This window comes from Melopsittacus undulatus, chromosome 5 (assembly GCF_012275295.1).
Source record: "Melopsittacus undulatus isolate bMelUnd1 chromosome 5, bMelUnd1.mat.Z, whole genome shotgun sequence".
Lineage (NCBI taxonomy): Eukaryota > Metazoa > Chordata > Aves > Psittaciformes > Psittaculidae > Melopsittacus > Melopsittacus undulatus.
This window is the reverse complement of record NC_047531.1, coordinates 45,821,153-45,839,741: the sequence shown is the minus strand read 5'-3', so window position 1 is coordinate 45,839,741 and position 18,589 is coordinate 45,821,153. Positions and strand designations below refer to the sequence as shown.

Below are 18,589 nucleotides of genomic sequence, written 5' to 3'. Positions count from 1 at the left end.
CAAAGGACAGAGCAAGCTTGCCCTGTAAAGCCAAATGCTTCCTACCCCATAGCCAGTGGTTAACAGCCCCTTGGAAAAAGTAGAGACCCAGCTCCAGCTCCATTCTTGGGGAAAGAGGTTCCCCCTTTCCCCTCTCTTGCCACCATGCCTGATTTACTACAAAAGCAAGACTCTGTCCATCCTGGCAGCCCAACCCAGAGGCCAGGGAGCTAGAAGGGAAGTAAGAAAAGGGGATTTCCAGCTTTGTGGTTATGGAATTTGCGCCAGCAGCCAAAGAACCCGTGGGGAAGGGGGAGAGCTTCATTTCTGCTCTCTAGCACTCAAATACAGGGGCTGCTCTGCCCAACTCAGGCCAGGTCTAGGCATTTATAAAAGCACAACGCCATGTGCGCAGGGCACTCACGGACAAGACTCCCAGGCAAGCAGGCAGCTGGGTATAAGTTTAAAATAACTCTGGCTGTGGCTGCCAAGAATTAAGACTATGCTCAATATAGGAGAGAATTTATCCTCGCTGGATCTGGCTGCGGATCTGCTTTCTCCCAGCAGCAGGGCCTCCCAGCACTGCAGGGAGCTCCATGGGGTCATTTTAAGCTGCTGGAGATGGGGCTGCACGCTTCAGGCTCACATCCCTAGCTCAGAGCAAAGACTCCTCCAGAAGGGATGTGGTAACATCATCCTCATCCCCTCCATCTGGCATGGAGCAGGTCAGGACTCAGCCCCTCTGCCCACCATACATCTGAGCATGCTGAAAGGAGACACACTTCTTCAGCCCATTCCCCTCCTCTTTATCCCTTGCCCTACAGTGCTTTAAGCAAAAAAGACCGTATGAGAATCAATTCACTGTGCACCCCTAACTGCTGGTGGTGCCAGGGGAAGGATGATGCCAGCATCAGATAGGGCCAAAACACTAAACATGAGCCCTTTAGCTTTTATTTCAACAAAATACAAGACAAAGGTGGAGGCTTTAAATGCCATCCAATAACGTAAGCCAAACTAGGGGCGATGCAGGCAGCCAGGAAGCAGAGTGGCCAGATGGCCCTGGCACTCCAGCTCAGGGAAGGTCCCCATGCATCCTTCCTCCAGTCCCCTGCCACAGGGGAGGACTTCCTGCAGTCCCCTGCCCCCTGTCACACCCCTATGGATAGATGCAGGATTTACATGCCCACTGCAGGCAGAACTCCCCATCCTGTCCCAGCATGGTCAGGGAACCAAGCCATGCTGGCCAGGAAGAAACAGCAGGGAAAGGGAGCCCTTCCAAGAGAAAGCAGATCACCCTGTGCCAGCCATCTGCCACTGGGGACAAGGAGGTGACAGAGGCAGCCCTGAGCACTGCAGGTGGGGGGAGCCCCATTGCTCCCCAAGGTGCAGGAGCATGCTTGCACCTGCAAGCCCTGGGGATTGCCCCATTTCCCACCCATGGAGAGAGTAGGGCAGAGCTCCAGTTCACTGCAGACAGTCACCTATACACAGACGCAGCCATGGACAAGAGGCCACAGCCACACATTGCAGTCTCGGAGGATGTCTCCGGAGCAAGGAGGGCAGGATCTCCAGCCCTCTGCCAGGCAGCAGGCCACAGAGGACCTTGGCTCCCAGGTTCAGCTACCAAGCCACCAGCAACTCAAGGCCTGTATTTTAAATAGCTCTGCTCATCTTATTCTAGCTTATCCTACTGTGTGCGCTATTCCCCTACTAAACAAAGCTCTAGCCCTCTCTGCATCTAAGCCACTTGCCCAAGCGGCGCCACGTAACATTCTCTGGTTGAGTAGAAATCACATGAAAAAGGTTTTTAACCTTGGTTACTACAAAAAACAAAACCCCAAACACCCCACCTGGAAAACACCTCCCCCCAAAAAAAACCAACCCAGAACAAGCCCAAAAGGAAAGCAGGTAACAGTTTTCAATAGCATCATCAAGCTTAACACTGGGGAGCAGCCAGCCAGGGAGGCCAACGGCATTGCCAGTACCCAGCCGCTGGCAGCAGGAGGACTTGAGCAGACAAACAGCAGCACCAGGGCAGGCTCTGCCACCACCACATGCCAAATTCCTCCCCTCCTGGCACCCTGAACTGTTAGTTTATGTTAATACTTCACTAATACTGTCTTGTTTCCCCTCTGCCAGCCCAGCATCAGAGACACTGAGATCTCTACCAAAGCCAACACCAGGGCAGGAGAAATGACCCTGTGTGGAGCAGAGAGAGTCAGTGGCTGTGACTCCTGGCTCCTACCTACTCCAGCAGCAGCGAGCCGGTCACCACGGTCCCATACACCGTATCGCACCAAAGCCTGCGTGAAGCACATGGCAAAATTCCATACCCCTTTCCCAAGCCCTGGCACCGCTAGGCACATCATTGGAAAGGAGCAGGCAGTGGGAATGAAGAGCTGCGCAGACCCGATAAAAAAGGAGCTTTAAAAAGTTAAAGTGTCCGATACACACTTAAAACAAGCCAGGCTGCGCCAAGACCCATGTGGGATGCTCTTGCTTTGCCACCCCAGTCCTTGGAAGAGTGAAAGCCTCACCCCTTACACCCCAGCTCTTGTGGGAAGCAGCTGCTGGCACATCCCAGGGTTTCTACGTGCGAAGCGGTGTCCCAGATGAACCCCTCCTGCTGTCAGCCCGGCAGCATCCTCATCCCGCACTGGGGTCAGTGCGCCGGCTCCCCGTGCACACGAAAGCGGTAGATGCAGGTGTATTCGAGGTGACCCCAATTGCTCAGCACCCGCAGCTCCACCAGCTGGTACGTACCAATGGTGTCATCCTGGGGGAGAGGGGGAACGAAAAACTTGAGCCCTTGAGAGCTCTCTGGGGCTTGGATAGCCCAGGGGTCCCGTTGTCTTCTTGGGGTCAGGTGCTCCAAGAGCAAAGCACTTACCTCGAAGTAAAACGTTTGGATGGGACTGCCATTGTGGTTGTACGTGAACTGCCCAAGGAGAAGGCCTTCCTCCTCTCCCTCCTCCTTTAAACCCTATGGAGGGGCAGGGAGGCAGAAAGGGAGAATGGGTGGTGATCAGAGAGGTGGTGATCCGGAGGTGCACCCAGGGCAGAAGAGGGAGATGGAGGCACAAGCACACTTGGTCTCCACTCCTGCTCTTCCAAGCCAAAACAGACAAATGGGGACAGGGGCCAGGGGGGAAGGATGAGGAGGAAGAGACCAAGAGTTATACCTGATCAATCCCCTCTTCCAGTGCTTCCCAAACCCTCTCCTGAAGCCTGGTGCTCTCCCTCTCCCACTCAGTACTGCTTCTTCCCCCTCTTCAGTGTAAGACCAACCACACCAGAGCACCCCACAGCCAGGTATAAGGCTCACTAGCTCTCTCCTCCTGCACCCTCTCTCACGGCACCCTCCCACTGTGCCCCCCTTGCTCCTCCCTCAGGTCACTCACATAGACAGCAAAATCCTTCGGGGCACTGGGGATGATCCCCTTGGGTGAGAGAGCTTTTGGGATGTGCTCCAGTGTCACAGCCATGGGGCGGATGATGCTGGAGAGACGGATGACGGCAAAGCCCTGGGACCCACGAAACGCCCAGCAGTTGCCAGGGTTGACATCTGGCTACAAGCGCAAGAGCAAGACACCAGCAACGTTACCACCATCAGTGCCATTTTCTCCCCGACATCAGCCTGGTCACTTGCTTAGAGCAGGAGCCAAATAAAACCCACCAAGAGAACCAGCCCAGCCAGCCCTTCCCTTCTCACCCTGAGGGTGCCCACCTGCAAGATAACACGGGGGGACTGCGAGTGGTACCACAGGGGGATGCCAAACAAGCTCAGCAGTGCCGTCCGTGTCTCGTAGGTCTCTGAGCAGCGGGTGTTGATGACACTGGCCCCTGACATAGAGAGGGAAGAGCTCCAGGTAAGCTGCATACCAGCAATTCTGTGGTCCCCTCCTCAGGATGGCTGGCTCATCCCGCACTGCTTACCCGCTGACTCCAGGGCATAGTCAACCATCCCCACACGGTCCTCGCTGTAGCGCTTCAGGGCCTGGTCCACGATGAGTTGCACTTGCTGTGGGAGAGCAGAGAGTGAAAGGGGGAAAGGGCCAGGGTGGGCATCCTGCCCCCCACCCGCCTCCACCCCATGGGGATGGAGAGGGCCCAAGGACCTTCCTGCAAGCAGCCAGGGGATGAATCACTGTGGCAGGAATGAGAGGACACACATTTGGCTAGGAAGCCTCGTTAGAGGCTGCTAAAAATAGCCCAGAGAGGAGCTGTGCACGAAGGGGCAGTGCCCAGGCACACTGGGCTTGCCCGTCCCTGTCCCAAAAGAAGGGGCAGGCCTAGAGGAGGAGGAGTGCTCCCCAGCAGGTACCAGACACAACCTGACAGCCTACAGAGTCCTCTCCAGTGTCATCAGCTGGCCCCTCCTGCACCATCCTGCAGGATTGATGGGAACTCGCCACATCCAGAAAAGGAGGAGCTGGCCAGAGCATCCCTCTGGAGCTAAAACCCAGCCCCAGGAGCTGGGACCTTGCAGCACCACTGTGGACCTAAACTTCGTGTGTGCACAAAGCTCGTACAGACTGCAGGGACTGCGAATCCCAGCTTTGATCCCTCCCCTTCACTACCTCCACAGGGAATTGCCAACAATTTCCAAAGCAAGCAGGCTCATTTTTTCCTTTGGTGTCATTCTGCTGAACTGCTTTGCCCCACGTGACTCAGCAGTGCTGCTGAAGATAGGGGTAAACAAGATGCTCAAACCTTGATGGCATCTGCCCTGCCTTTTGGGTGAAAGATATGTGAGCAGAAGACTGCATTTTAAGACAGAGAGAGCCCCACAGGCATGCAGATATAGCCAGTGACCCCTTCCAGAGCAGGGTGCAGGCACACCTCAGTGGAAGTGAGCAGCAGAGAAGGGATGGAGGAGTTTCAGGGATGCTCTTGCCAGGTGGGATGTGAGCCCATGGTCGATGTCCCAGCTATAAGGGCAGTCCCCACGGCTCTGCTATTTACTAGGCACATGTGCCATCCCTCCTTCACACACACACAATGGGACACAGCCCCTGATCCCACACCTGCAGCCACCAGCACTCACCTCCTCCGTCACCCCCATGCCCCCCCCTTGCTGCAGGGCCACTCCGATCCCAGCATCCTGTGCTGACAGCCTCCTGTCCTCCAAGACTTTGTCCAGGATTTTACGCTCCAGGGCCTGGAGCTCCGCTTGCAAGTCTTCCTGCTGGAGGACAAGCCCAGCAGTGCCATCCTGCCGGGACTGTGACAGGAACTGACGGACCCACGCTGGGAACTGAGCTTCCACCTGAAACAGGGCACAGAGCTCAGCCCCATGGCAGGCACCCTTGTGCCCCCCTCTGCCGAACATAGTGGGACTAGGGACTCACGTCAGCCCGTGCTGCCTTCAGCTGCTCCAGCATCACCTCCATGTGCTTCCCCATCACCTCCTGGTCTGACTTGAGGCTCACCAGCTCCCTCCTCAGCGCTGCCACCTCCTGTTCCAGCTTGCCCACCTCCCGTTGGAAGCTCCCTTGCAGGCTCTCCTGTGCTGAGCTGTGCCGAGAAAAAGGGGCAACACAACCTCACACCAGCAGCAGTCCCAGCTCCCCTCTGCAAACAGGGGGAGCAGGTTCATCCCCCCATGGCCTGCGTCCATCTTCAGCACCAAATGGGTTTAATTCCTGTAGCAATGACCTCTTCTATTGCATCCTGTGGGAAAGCATCCCCAGCTCACTCCTCAGTTGAAGGGCCATGCTCCCCACAGTGATGCAAAACAATGGCCACAAAGGTTACTTGCTGCAATGACCCTTTGCACCCTGTTGGCAGCCGGGACACTTTCTTGCCAACATACCCATATATCCATCCCTTGTTCCACACAAGACTGTGTCTCTCAGCCTCTCCGTTGTGCCAAGCAAACCAGACTTGTAAACCCCTCCTATGCCTCCCTGTGGGTATTTCACCCTGCTACCTGCCTGCCCCTAACAGAGCAGCAGCTCTGCTTGGACAGCAGCATTACCTCTTCCATTCCGAGTTCAGCTGCTGCAGGCGTGTCTCCATCTCCTGCCAGGAGAAGGGGAAGGGGTGAGACCTCTGATGCCAGTAGCAGGGATGTCCTGCCTGGGTACCCCCACACGCTCATTCCCTTACCCGAGAGGCTTGTGCCATCTTCCCTATGTGTCCATCTAGATCCCTCCGCACCTCAGCTCGGAGAGCATCCAGCTCACCCTGCAGGGTGAGGAACAAGGGGGAACATCAGAGCCCGGCCACACATGCCCCCACCTTCCTGCATGCCCCCCAAACCTCACCTGGAGGTGGCTGTTCATGTCAGTGCGGAGATGCTCCTTCAGCCCTGCGTCCCGGCGGCTCAACAGCCCCTCCAGCAGTGCCAGGACATCCGCTGATGGTGGCTCCCCACCTGCTGCCACAGCTGCTGCTCTGCGCTGCAGCTCCCACCGCGACATCTCGGCCTCCAGCACCTCAAAGCGCTTCTCCAGGGCCTGGAAGCGAGCCAGGAGCTGGTGGTGCCCCTGCAGCAGCAAAGGCAGGGTGTGCTGCAGCCCCTCAGGGGGCTGCCTGCTCCACAGGGACCCCTGTGACAGGGGACCCAGGCCACCCAGTCCCCAAAGTCAATGGCGTCTTATTCACCTGCTGCTTCCCAGGAGAGGGCAAGATGTTCCCCCTAGTCCATCCCTGGGACACCCAAGAGCAAGATGGCCACAAGCTGAGGGAACCATTCCCACCAGCATGGCAGGGCTCTTTCAGCCACGAACACACTGTCCCAGCTCTGGGCAGGCTCCCACACCACCTCGGTCACTGCCATGCCTTTGCCAAGGCTTACCTGGTCCAGCGTGGTCAGGTCCCCTGTCCCAGGCACATCAGAGGAGGAAAGCTTTCCTGCTCCCCACCATGGGAAGGCTGGGAGGCTGTGTGTCGACAGCCCGTAGGGGTAGAAGTACCAAGCTCCTAGGCAGGCAGGAGGATGAGATGGTTAAAACAGCAGGGGACAGGGTGGATGTGCACAAGCTCAGCCATCAACAGATGCACCAGGGTACCAGGAGCACAGAGCTCAGGACCACCCCAGCATACCACCCCAGTGGTATGCTCTGCACTGCCCCTGATCTCAGGGCAACCGATTGAGCCAGGCCAACTCGCCAACTCACCGTAGGCAGCAGCAGCGAGGAGCAGTAGGAGCAGCAGCAGAAGCAGGGACCTCTTCAGCCATGGGTAGCGCCTGGAGCACAAAGAAAGAGGTGTGCGTAGGACTGCAGCCACCTTCTCCCACCACACTTCTCTGGATGGGGGCCAGAGGGAAAGCAAAGCTTACCCAGGCTTTGACACAAGACATCCACCCCACATGTTGTGTGGTCTATGGGGCACCTCTCTAGGGTCCTGTGGGATTTCCCCACATCTCTCCCATGCTGGTGTCCCACCATTATGCTCACCTGGAAAAGGGGACACTGTCCACATATGGAGACGTGCCGGTGAGGCGGTGCCAGGCTGCTGCCACTCCCGAGAACAGCCACCCCAGGAACCGAACTGCAGGGAAACAAACCAAGCCTCAGGCATCAACCTGGCAAAGATGTGCCCTCCATCCCCAAGGATGCTCTGCAGGGAGGTAAAACCCCTCCACCCAATGACAGAACAGCACATGCAGAGTGGAGACACCAGCAGGGAAGAAAAGGTGCTGCTGCAAACACCCCTCCACTCACGTGGTGCAGTGAACACCAGCCACAGGAAGGAGCCCACCCGGGAGGCTGCAGACCTCAGCCCCGACCCGGAGCTACTCTGGCCTGAGTAGAAGTGACCTGGGAAGGAAGAAACAAGGCAGTAAGTCACCAAACAGCGCCTGCATCCCTGTCTGTCAGCCAGGGTGAAGGCTTTACATAGGGGTGGCATGCAGGTGGGGCTAACAGCACCCTGAGCACAGGCAGGTGCTGGGCTGATCCCCCTGGGGACATTTCCCCCAGCATCCCTGCCACCGCAGAGAGGCCAGAGCATCCCTACCGGCATAGTCATCTTCTGAGGAGTACCCAGACGAAGAGGCGTAGGTGTCGTACGTCTTACTCTCCAGCAGCCCGTTGATCTTGCTGGACTCTGTGTCCCCAGTGCCTCTTCTCCTCCTGGTAGAGAACTCGCCACCTTCCCCAAAACACAGAGTCCTCCTCAGAAACCACCCACCATCCCTATTCCCAAAGGGGGCAGCTGGGCCAGTGGGGCTGCCCAAACACCCTGCTGGTGTGCAAGGGACATCCCCAGCTACTGTGGGAGGGAGAAACATAAGGGAGAGCTCACCCCAATATGCGCTGCTGTCCAGGGCATCGTCCAGCATGGAGCTGCCCAGGGCAGCAAGGCCCCTGCTGCCCCCCAGGTAAGACTCGCTCACCAGGGACTCGCTGTAGTAGGAGGTTTGGGTGGTGGGGGCAGGAGAGAGACGTTTGGTGCTGCTCGATTTCCTCCTGACTGTCCTGCCGTGTGCGAGAACAGGCTCATCAGCCATGCATGGATACGGGAGGGGGAGGTCACAGCGCACCCACGGGGCAGAAACGGGGGATTCACCCCACGCCCTGGCCCGCATCGCTTCCCCCTGCCCTAGAGCGGATGGGGGCAGGATTTGGAGGGTGCAACCACTGCTTTGCGAAAGGCGCTGCCGCTCATCGGCGGGCACTGCTTCCGCTCGCACCGCTGCGGTTTCCCGGCCCGGCCCTGGCAGCTCGCAGCTCACCTCCCTGCCGCCATCGGGCTGCAGGCGGCACCAGCCCCCCCATGGCAGCGGGGCAGGGCGGAACGCAGAGGAGCCGCGGCTGGGAGCACCCGGCGGGCACAGCCAGGCCCAGGCAGCCAGCGGCCATGCCGGAACGCAGCGAGCTCGCCGTCATGCTCCCTTCTGCAAGCTGCCAGGGAAGGTGCCGGTCCATGCTGTGGGATGGAGCACCCTGCCCACGTCTGGGAGATGGGATCCCCCACACCCCTCTAACCTGCCGGTGCCCTCCTTGAAGGGGAGCTGCTGCCCCCCCAGCAGGGAGCTGCTGCTGCTGCTAGTCGTGGCATCGTCATCCCCGGGGTAATAGCGGGTGGTGATGAGGCGCTGGCTACGGCGGGACATGGCGGCGGCTCGGGACGGGGGGGTCACGGCTCACCTGGGACGGCGAGGGGAAACAAGGAAGCATCAGCGGGGGGGGACGCACTGGGAGGAGGGAGCGCACTCGCGGGGGGTGCCCGGGGCGGTGCTGTGGGTGCTGAGAGCCCGCCGAGGGGCACCTGCTGCCGCGGGCCGCCACTGCCGGCACCGGGATGGAGCAGCCCGCCCGCTCCACCGCCACCGCGGCCGCCTTACAAGGTTACAGAGGAATATATATTATACAATTTATAATATATTAAAATGTGTACAAAAATATACATTTATATATATATACACATACTCCCTTCCCTTCTCCTCCCCTCCCAGGGGCCACCCAAGCGGGCACCCCCATACCCTCCACACCACTCTCGTCTCGTTTCGTCTCATCTCAGCCCCGGCCCATTTCCCCCCCCCCCGCACCCCACTCACCGCTATCCCTCCTCGCTGCCGCCGCTCCGCTCCCTTTTGTTTTGTCAGTGGAACGCGCCCCCGGGACCCGCCCTCCCCGGTTCCCCGCCCTACCCCGCTCCCCCCCCCCCCTCCCGCCGCTGCCCCGCCCCTCTCCACCGCGCGCGCGCCCGCCGCCGCCGCTTCCCCCCCCCCCCCCCCCCCCCCGCCTTGTAGGGGCTATTAAGTAGACTTTATTGTTATCGCCGTTGTTATCGTTATCGCTGTTGTTACTGCAATCGCTATATTAGCATAGCTTCATTGTTGTGATGGGAATGGCTTTAACCTGACGGGGGGGCGGGGGGCGGGGGGGGGAGCTTTAGATCAGACGTTAGGAAGAGGTTCTTCCCTGTGAAGGTGCTGAGGCCCTGGCACAGGTTGCCCAGAGAAGCTGTGGCTGCCCCATCCCTGGCAGTGTTCAAGGCCAGGTTGGATGGGGCTTGGAGCAACCTGGTCTGGTGGAAGATGTCCCTGCCCATGGCAGGGGGTTGGGACTGGATGAGCTTTAAGGTCCTTTCCAACCCAAACCATTCTGTGAGTCTGTGCTTATCATTTGGGGCTGATGGGGAGGGCACATCCCTACCCCCTCGCTGTCCACAGGTCACCAAAAGCCTCAGCCCTGGGAGACTTCCAGCCCACACCCCCCATGCCCACCGAGGGCTGCAGCAACCCATGCTACAAGGCAAGGGCAGGCCCTTGTGTACAAACCATGGGTGATGGCAACCCAAAATGGGGGCTCCTACTTGCTCCCCAGCCTTGTTTGGGTTTTGCTGGGGCAGACAGTTTGCCAGCCCCAGTGAGATGGCAAACACCCAGCAGCCCCAAACACCACCCCACGGCACAGCCAAACCCCTCCCTGCTGCACAGGCAGCCCTACTCAACACCCATGTGCCCACGCCGCCTCGACCGGGTGGGCAGGTTCTGCTGCTCCCCATCCCCATGGCCCCAGACACCCCGTTACCATCCCTCTGCCCCATGGGCAGCGGGGTACGAGCCAAACCTGGCTGCTCCCGTGGGACCTTGAGCGCGGAGCGGCACAGCCGGGACCTTGTGCCAAGGCGCCGGGCTCAGACAGCAGCCGCCTCCTACGCCCCGCGATCTAAATCCGACAGCTCCTGTGGGAGCTCGGCGAGGGCGGAAGCCGGCTGCAGTGCCCGGACACGGCTGTGGGAGGGCCACAGCGTGGGAACGGCCCCGTTGGCTTCGGTAAGGCGGCAAAAGGGCGTTTATAGAAAGGGTTAAAAATGTGAAGCCAGCCCTGTTGAGAAACAGCCCTGAAACCTCAAAACCTTTTCCTCCCCATGCCGGGTCTGGTGCGCAGGCTGGGGGCCTGCTGCCAGTGTTGGGGGGGGCAGACTGCAACAAACCCCAATTCACAGTCCCCGGCCCCGTTGTGTAACACAGACAGACCCTCTTTGTTTCCCTTTTCTTTCTTTCTTTTCTCCCTTTCGAGTCCATTTTCTGTTGCAGCCTAAATCTCTGCCTGGCTTTTCCAGGGCAGCTCTGCCTCCCGCTGCACCAGCCACCCTTTCCCACCCTAATGGTTTTCCATCACTGCATGGGTGACCAGCCAGGCCAGAGGACATCTCCCTGTTGGCACCTTTACCTGGGGACACTGGTGGTGGCAGTGAGCCACCTGCCCCAGCTGACATAACCCTGCTGCGGATTAACCCCCGTGGGAGGCTCAGGGGATAAGCTGGGTGCAGAGCCACCAGGCACTAAATAGGGCTCATGGCCACAGGTCAATCCATCCCCTCCTGAGAGCCACAGTTTTGGGTGGGGAGGGAGCTGGTAGCAGTTCCTGGAGAATCTGAGGGAATGCTGGGGGGGGGAGGGGGAATGGGGCTTTTCTCCCCCTTGTTGCACCCACAGTGCTGCAGCAAAGGTGGCGATGCTGAAGGTGTGGGGTTTTTCTGGATAGGTATGGGAAGAGCAGCACAGGGGTAAGCAGTAGCTGGGAGCTCATGCCTCAGTGGAGAGCCTTAGGTTACATTCTGGGGCTCACCAGGGCATCGCTGTGCTGGAAGGGGCTGTGGGGGAGGCAGAAGGAGCTTGCCAGCTGCTTGAGTTTGGCAGCATTTTTCTGGGGAAATGCAGGAAAGAAAGACAGAAAATATTCCAGCCTTTTCCTAAAAGGCTTTGGAGGGCTGCAGAGACATGTCCAGGCAAGCAAGGACAGGCCAGGGCTGGGAAAGCAGCCCTGCTTGGGGAGATCTCAGCTCATCTCCACTAGGCCAACCTTTTTATTTGAATACCCTCCCTGTCCCAGCTACCCCTACACCCACTTTCCTGGTGCATCACACCACCAGCTCCAGCACTGCCAAAAGCCAGTGCTGTGCACACCGCTCTCCATATCACCCTCACCAAAACACCCCAACCCCGTGGGGTACGACCCCCCCCATCACACCCGTGACCCCATATCATCCACCAGCACCTTGTCCGGGTGGGCTGCCCCGGCCAGGCAGTGTCCCACTGCCGCCAGCACCTTCCCCAGGCGCCGGTCCAGTGCGTGCAAGTGGGGCTCGGTCAGGATGGGGGCCAGGGGATCGGTGGCCAGCGCCTCCCGCAGCAGGTCACTCAGGCGGTAGGACGGGGTGGCCAGCAGCTGCAGCCGCAGGTAGGTCGACTTCTTGATGCTATCGAAGATGAGGAGGGAGAAGGGTCTCAGTCCAGGGAATCCCTTCCCAGTGGCAGCTCCGGGGCGCACTGTGGGAGTCCCTTACCTGCAGCATTGCTGGAGTGGGGCCAGGATGGACAGTTCATCACGTGAGTGAGTGCCGAAGCTGGAGAAAATCCCATCAGTGGGCATCAGGGCAGCATTGCCCCACAGCTCAGAGCCCAGTGTGGGGAGCATTTTGGCACAACCTGCTGTTTCCCACCACCCCTTTGCTAGGATTGCTTCCCCCTCCCCAGCTTTACCCGCGGCCATTGTCCAGGTGGAGTAGGAAAGTGTCATTCCCAAACTTCTCGAAGGTCTCGTAGTGGTGTCGATCCATATTGCCTGCAGTGGGGCAACAAATGTGCCATAGGGTGGTGGGCCAGAATGTGGGAGCAGGGACATGGAGCACCCTCCTGCTGTGAGACCAAAACCCAGAGGCTGGGGAAACAGGCTGTGGGCACCTCTAAGGGGCCTGTCTGGTGGTTATAGACACGGAGTGGGGGGACCCAAGCAAAGCCCCATCCCCTTCTCATCCCAGCAGCCCCATGGAGGGAGCCAGAAATGTGAAGATGGGAAGCTCTCCAGGTCAGATGATGTTGGGGGACAGCATAGGGAGGAAGGACCATCCCTAGGAACAGGAGAGGCAGTGCAAGCCCTGGGGAGCATTGCTGCTTGCCAGCTCCAAAGGGGCTGCACACGGGAGCTTGCTTGGAGGTGCTTCCTGTGCCCAGGGTGTTCAACTTGTCCTTTGGTTTCTGCCTGGCACATGTCCTAATGGCACAGCCTTTGCTCTCGGTTTGGGTAAGAGCCCAGCTCTCTGCAGCCTGAGCAATGGTTTGGCCAGCAAACCTCACAGGGCACGGCACTGCAGGACATGGAACTGTTAGGGCCTCTTGGTCCCCAGCGCCAGCACAGCAGGGCTCACCCATAAGGAAATCAAGGACCGTCATGTCGATGAGGTCAAGGAGGCGATGGCCCCTGTCATAGGGTGGTGTCTCCCGCACCTGAGCGCAGTACTTGGGGTTCAGCTCCCACCTGTGGGCAGAGGATGAGTGTGGGACAGGGCTATGACAGCATTCATGGGGCAGCCCCCTCCTGTCCCACTGTTCTGCTGCTCCATTCTTCACTATGAGGGTGCTGAGGCCCTGGCACAGGGTGCCCAGAGGAGCTGTGGCTGCCCCATCCCTGGGCAGTGCTCAAGGCCAGGTTGGACGGGTCTTGGAGCAACCTGGTCTGGTGGAAGGTGTCCCTGTCCATGGCAGGGGGTTGGAACTGGATGAACTTTAAGGTCCCTTCCAACCCAAACCATTCTGTGGTTCTATGATTCCATGCCCCCATCCCTCCCTGTGACCCAACTCACTCAGCTTTCTTGCTCTTGTGGTAGGAGCGGCACCAGGGGCTGCGCCAGGAGCGGCGCTTGGCCAGGGTCTTGTCGGGCAGCAGGGCGGCCATGGAGCCCTCCAGCTGGTCCGGCTTGCCACAGAGGGCATGCTCGGTGGAGCAGTAGTAGGAGCACTCCCCGTAGAAGCAGACGTTGCCCGCTGGCCAAGGGGACAAAGCAAAGGTTGACAAAGAGCAGGAAGGCAGTGAGCCTGCTACCCCCATGTATGGCAGTCCAGCTGACAGCCAGGTGAGGATGCTCTGTGCACCATGGCCATGTGCCACCAGCAACGGAAAGGGAAGGCCTTGAGGAGCACTACCCCACGGCAGGGGACCCAGCAGGAACTGCAGCAGTCCCCAAAGGGACTGTTTGCCCCAGTGCACAGGAGCCAGGCAGGAGCAGCCGGCTCCAGGTTTGTTCCATGAGGAGCAGGAGAGGAGGGACAGCATAAAAACTGACCTGGAGAAATGAAGAAAGTCTTGGCCAGTTTCTTGTCTGTGGTGATGTCACGAATCTCTTTCGTTATATTGACCAAACGGCCAGAAACTGGGGGGATTCGCCGGAAATCCAGGATCCTGCAACACAGAACTTGGGACCATTCCTTGCTGACCCCCCGCTGGTTTCACAGCAAGTTATTAAACCCATCATGAGATGCAGGTATCCCTCGCACAGGGAGGAAGAGGTGGATGAAGGAGCAATTTCTGTGTCGCTTTGCTGTTGTGGGAGAGCAGAGTTGGATGCAAAGCTCGCACGCACCTGTCCAGGTGGAAGGCTGCAATCTCTGCATTGTGCCGCTCAAAGTCCGAGAAGTAGAAGAAGTCGATGGGGGTCTCCTGGTCCCGGGTCTGCCTGGGAGGAGAAGGGAGGGTGGAGGAGGCAGCCATTGGACAGGGTCACTCCAAGCATGGCCTTGGCTCCAAGTCAGCCCTCACCCTGTGTGCCTGGTGCCACTGGAGATACAGCCAGGCCCAGACTCCTCCAGTTGCTCCCTGAGGGGTGGTGCAGCCCCAACCCCCCCACGCACCCCCTGCTCCCAATCCAAGGGCTGGGAAGCCCTCAAGGACTGGAGGGTCCGGGGTGGTCCTCATGGACCATCTTCTTTCCACCACTGGAGGTCACTACCCCATCACAAGCTGCGCCCAGGCTGCCGCAAGCAGCAGCAGGGAAGGCAACGGGGAGGGGATCACCCCGGTCGCCTCAATTGCGGCGGGGTCGGGGGGGCTGAAGCGAGGCGGAACACGAAGCATTTCTCCCTTTCTCCCTCCAATGGGGGGGGGAGGGGGTGGAAGGGTTTGTCCCTGGCTCTACTCACTTCATGGGCTTGAAGAGGGCCTGTCCGTAATTTGGGAAGGTCATGATGAGTTTGAGCTGGGTCCCACCGGACTTCTGGACTGAAAGGGAGCACACAGGGATGAGGGAGGAGGGCAGCAGGCAGTGGGCAGGGGTGTGGGCAGGGGTGCAGGCAGGGAGGTGGTACCCGAGCTGACGATCCTCTGTGTGGCCAAGTCCCGGAGGAGGGTGGGCATCAGGGGGTCCCGGCGGGGGTACAGCTCATAGCGGTTGATGCCAACGTGGAATTTGAGCCAGGCAGGGTAGGTGTCGTAGGCCGTCTTCCCTGTCGGGAGGAGCGTCTCGGCTTTACTGCTGCTGACCCTGCAGCCCGACAGCCATCACCACCCCAACAACAACAACAGTGTTTAGTTGGGATGGGGCAGGTCCCACATCCCCAGGCCCTTCCTGGGAGCCGGTGCATGGAGGGTGAGTCAGGGGGAAAACCCTGGATGTTGGTAAAACCCCTTGCCCCATGTGCCCTCCATGGGTCTCCTGGGCAGATCCCACTCAACACAGGTGGCCAGGAAGATGTGCTGGGATGGCTGGAAGGGCTCGGTGTCTTCCCTCACATCCCCTGCAGAAAGCCCCTGGGCTAATCCTGCTCCTCTCGTCCATGCCTTTATTTCCCTGCTGGGGGAGCTAGTCTCGTAGTTTTTCCCCAGGTGACTAGTTTCTGGGTATGCAACCAGCGACACCCCCATGTGCTCACTGGGGACACACACGCATCCATAAAACAGGAGTGGAGGAGCAGGGGCTTCCCAGCCATCCCCAGCACTGACCTCAGCTTCCACCCTCAATGTCTGGTTCCCCTTGTATGGGTTTATCACACACCCTGGTTTCCCTGGGGGGATGAGTTTGCCACTATCCCTATCTCTGTGCCTCCAGCAAAGCTGCAGTTTCCTGGCATTCAAGGGGGGCTCCTGAGGGTATCTGGCCCTGCTTTGCACCAGCACTGCAATGGGACAGTCTGACCAAGGGCATCTATAACCCAAATCCATGTCTCTCTCTCTAGGAAAATGCAGACTGTGCCCAAATTCCATCAAACCACACCCATCTCCCATGGTTATCCATAGGAGAGGCAGCCCTCAGAGAAAAGGCAAATACCATCTGTAGAAATCACCTCTTAAACCAGCTTGTGTTCTCTCCCAATTTTAGCAGCCACTCCAACTGGAAAGTGTGCTTTCTATAAGGAAGCTGCTATGTATTATCAACACTAAAGCTTTTAGTATCTTCCCTCCTAATTAGAGGTTAGTAGTCCAGTGATAAAAATAGGCAGTCGGCAGTGGTGAATCACCACACGGCCGAGCCTAAAGAGGTCAGGCGATGCCCTGTGGAATACAGGACAGGAACAGTCTCACGGTTAGAGGTAACCTACATTGCAGGCTTTGCATCTCCAACGTGCTGGGAAAGGGGATAAAACTAGTTAAAAATCTGGACTGGGGACTTCCTCATATGTAAAGAGAGAGAGCAAAGGCCAGTCTGCACTGGGGAAGGAAAGGAGACAAGGAGATCACCTGAAAGATACCTTACATAATCCTATGAATAATTCAAGAGCCTCCTTTGGCTTTGCTGTGTGCTAAAGGCTTCTGGGTAGCAACCCAGAAACTCAGGGCTGAGACAAGTCTTGAGGCACGAGAAGAGTGCGCTCAGCAGTGAGAGCCCTCTGGGGTTAAGATGCTGGTCTAGGCAGAGAAACAGTGTGTTTGGTCCCTCAACCTCACCTATCCCCCCAAAGCAAGCCAGGGCTGAGCTCACTCCTCACCATTCGTCACTCCCGCTGCTGTGCAGGCTGAACTTCTCCATGGGGTTGACGACAAACAGCTTGTCTTTCTCTGTCACCGCTGGGATTGGGATGTTGTAAAGAGGATGCTTGAAGAGTGCCTCCAGCTTTGATCTCTCAGTGTGCCCTGTATTCCCCTCTCTGTGCTGGTGCTGTTGCCCCAGCTCTCCAGCCCTTCCCTGCAGTTGAGAGCTCTTCTCCAAGGAGCTGTTGCTGCCGCTAAAATCCTGAAGGATTCTCAGGCTCAGCTTTTTGGGGCCGGCCAGCACAGGGCTGCCTGATGGGACACCGAAGGCTTTCAGTGCTTTCATGTTGCAGCCACAGTGCCTGCAGGCTGCAGGGAGAGCCAAATCCATCACCAGGTGCACCAGGAGGGCTAGGAACAGGAGAAAGAGCAGGCTGACTCTAAATTTCCTTTGGAAAAGTGTTTGCAGCCGGCGTCGCATCTTCCCTCAGCTGAGATGCTCTGCAAGATGTGGGCACCCACCTGGGGCTAAGTGAACTGTTGGGGAAAAACAACCAATGCGATAGAAGAGTCTCAGGAATGATCTGTCACCTCGGCACCTCATGGGGTGACAATGCTGGGATGGCAGTGGGATAGGGCGGGAGGTTGAGAGGGGTTTATTATCAATGCTGATAAGGGGTAAACTGGCACCACCACGGTCAGTGTGAACAGGGCAAATTCCAAATCAATAGCCACCAAGCTGGCTCTGAGACAGCGATGGCTGCAGATAACCCCTGCACCATCCCATCCCTCTCTGCTGTCACCCACACAGGGCTTCAGAACCTTCCTTTCTGTACAGAGCATTAAAGCAGTTCTGCCTCTCTGCAGCACCCACCCTGCCCAACAATACATAGACCCATTCCCCATGTCCATCATATCCACACACGTGTAATCCAGGGGAGTTTTGCTCCTGCTGCTCAGACAGAACAACTTTATCACCCTTAAATATCTATGTGATTAAAACCACTTGATCTCAGCCCCCTTTCAAAACCATTCAGATTAGGTAAAATGAAGAGGATCTGAGCATCAGCATTGCTGGGAGGGGAAAAGCTGGGCTTGGCAGTGTAAGGAAGAGCTGCCAGGCAGGCAAGGTTCATGGGCAGGGATGCTAGCAGGGCCTCTGAAGCAGGCAGCGGAGATGGGCAGGCAGGAGTGGGGATGCTGCTTGCTCCGTCAGGCATCAGCACAGAAGGGCAGCAGGACCCACTGAGCACTGTGGAGGACTGGCAGCTTGTGGAGGGGGAAGGCAGCCCATTTTTTATCAGGAATTCACTTTTCCAGTGATATCCAGGGACACAGAGCTTGGCTGCGTGGGCAAAAAGGGCTGGTGACTTGTAGAGAGGGAACTTTGGATTTGTGAAGGGACAGAGAAGTATGGGAACACCTGCAACAAGCCTGGGGAATTGGAAATCCAGAGCGATGTTTTTCCTCTTTCTGATTTTCCACATGATGCAGAGGGCAGGTGGAATCTCAGGCACCAAGTGGTCCTTCCTTGTTGCGTGATGTACCAGCAGCCAGCTTGGACATCCTCGCTCCAACCCAGTGAGAGTACAGTGAGCAGCGGGCAGGAGGCTGTACACAGGAGGAGCTTTTCCAGTGCCATCCCTGCACTATCTTTTCTCTCACGCTGCCCTCTCTGCACCATCTCGTGCGGGCTCCATCCATGCCAGGCTCATCCTCCTCCCAGGCGGTGCGGAGGGAACACGGTGTTCCCAGTGTTCTTGGCTCTCCATGTCCCACAGTGTGACAGTTGCCTGGAAACCATCGGTGGCTGACACCATCAGCCGCCCCAGATTCAGCCAGCTCCGCATTCCCCTCCCAAGCCTTGCACTGACAAGATGGCCGATGGGAGCCGGAGCGATCCGGGAGGAGGAGAGTTTTCCTGCCTGGCTGGTGAGCTTGGAGCCCTGTGGAAGGAGCTGGGA

The 18,589-nt window shown here is 58.1% G+C and overlaps 2 protein-coding genes across 4 annotated transcripts; both read right to left on the bottom strand.

The window, feature by feature from the left end:
• Positions 1-914: 914 nt before the first annotated feature.
• On the bottom strand, positions 915-10,601 carry SUN2 (Sad1 and UNC84 domain containing 2). 3 transcript variants are annotated; one of them, XM_034063103.1, is made up of 18 exons: positions 10,509-10,601; positions 8,919-9,080; positions 8,236-8,408; positions 7,948-8,082; positions 7,653-7,748; positions 7,386-7,479; positions 7,104-7,174; positions 6,782-6,906; positions 6,249-6,470; positions 6,091-6,168; positions 5,960-6,003; positions 5,331-5,496; positions 5,027-5,248; positions 3,916-4,000; positions 3,707-3,822; positions 3,381-3,548; positions 2,870-2,962; positions 915-2,755 (listed from the first exon to the last, which is right to left on the bottom strand). In XM_034063103.1, the coding sequence occupies exons 2-18, from the start codon at positions 9,044-9,046 to the stop codon at positions 2,642-2,644; spliced, it is 2,130 nt and encodes a 709-aa protein (XP_033918994.1). In that variant the 5' UTR covers positions 9,047-9,080; positions 10,509-10,601; the 3' UTR covers positions 915-2,641. The 3 variants fall into 3 exon arrangements, with proteins under 3 accessions (XP_033918994.1, XP_033918993.1, XP_033918995.1); XM_034063102.1 differs by lacking the exon at positions 10,509-10,601 and adding an exon at positions 9,491-9,557; XM_034063104.1 differs by lacking the exon at positions 10,509-10,601 and adding an exon at positions 9,491-9,557 and having other exon boundaries at positions 6,249-6,440.
• A 1,308-nt stretch (positions 10,602-11,909) lies between these two features.
• LOC101871520 (extracellular serine/threonine protein kinase FAM20C-like) lies at positions 11,910-17,106 on the bottom strand. Its single transcript, XM_034063121.1, has 10 exons — positions 16,643-17,106; positions 15,026-15,201; positions 14,861-14,939; positions 14,305-14,397; positions 14,008-14,123; positions 13,528-13,708; positions 13,093-13,202; positions 12,428-12,509; positions 12,232-12,291; positions 11,910-12,144 (listed from the first exon to the last, which is right to left on the bottom strand). The coding sequence occupies exons 1-10, from the start codon at positions 17,104-17,106 to the stop codon at positions 11,910-11,912; spliced, it is 1,596 nt and encodes a 531-aa protein (XP_033919012.1).
• Positions 17,107-18,589: the final 1,483 nt, after the last annotated feature.

Excerpts from the sequence above, each read along its gene's own strand:
- SUN2 (XM_034063103.1), bottom strand. The coding sequence starts at position 9,046 with ATGTCCCGCCGTAGCCAGCGCCTCATCACCACCCGCTATTACCCCGGG. Across the intron at positions 5,249-5,330 it reads TGAAGGCAGCACGGGCTGAC|GTGGAAGCTCAGTTCCCAGC; the intron begins GTGAGTCCCTAG and ends GCCCTGTTTCAG. Across the intron at positions 3,549-3,706 it reads CCCCCCGTGTTATCTTGCAG|CCAGATGTCAACCCTGGCAA; the intron begins GTGGGCACCCTC and ends TTGCGCTTGTAG.
- LOC101871520 (XM_034063121.1), bottom strand. The coding sequence starts at position 17,106 with ATGCGACGCCGGCTGCAAACACTTTTCCAAAGGAAATTTAGAGTCAGC. Across the intron at positions 15,202-16,642 it reads AGCAGCGGGAGTGACGAATG|GGTCAGCAGCAGTAAAGCCG; the intron begins GTGAGGAGTGAG and ends GTCGGGCTGCAG. Across the intron at positions 13,203-13,527 it reads CACAAGAGCAAGAAAGCTGA|GTGGGAGCTGAACCCCAAGT; the intron begins GTGAGTTGGGTC and ends CTCTGCCCACAG.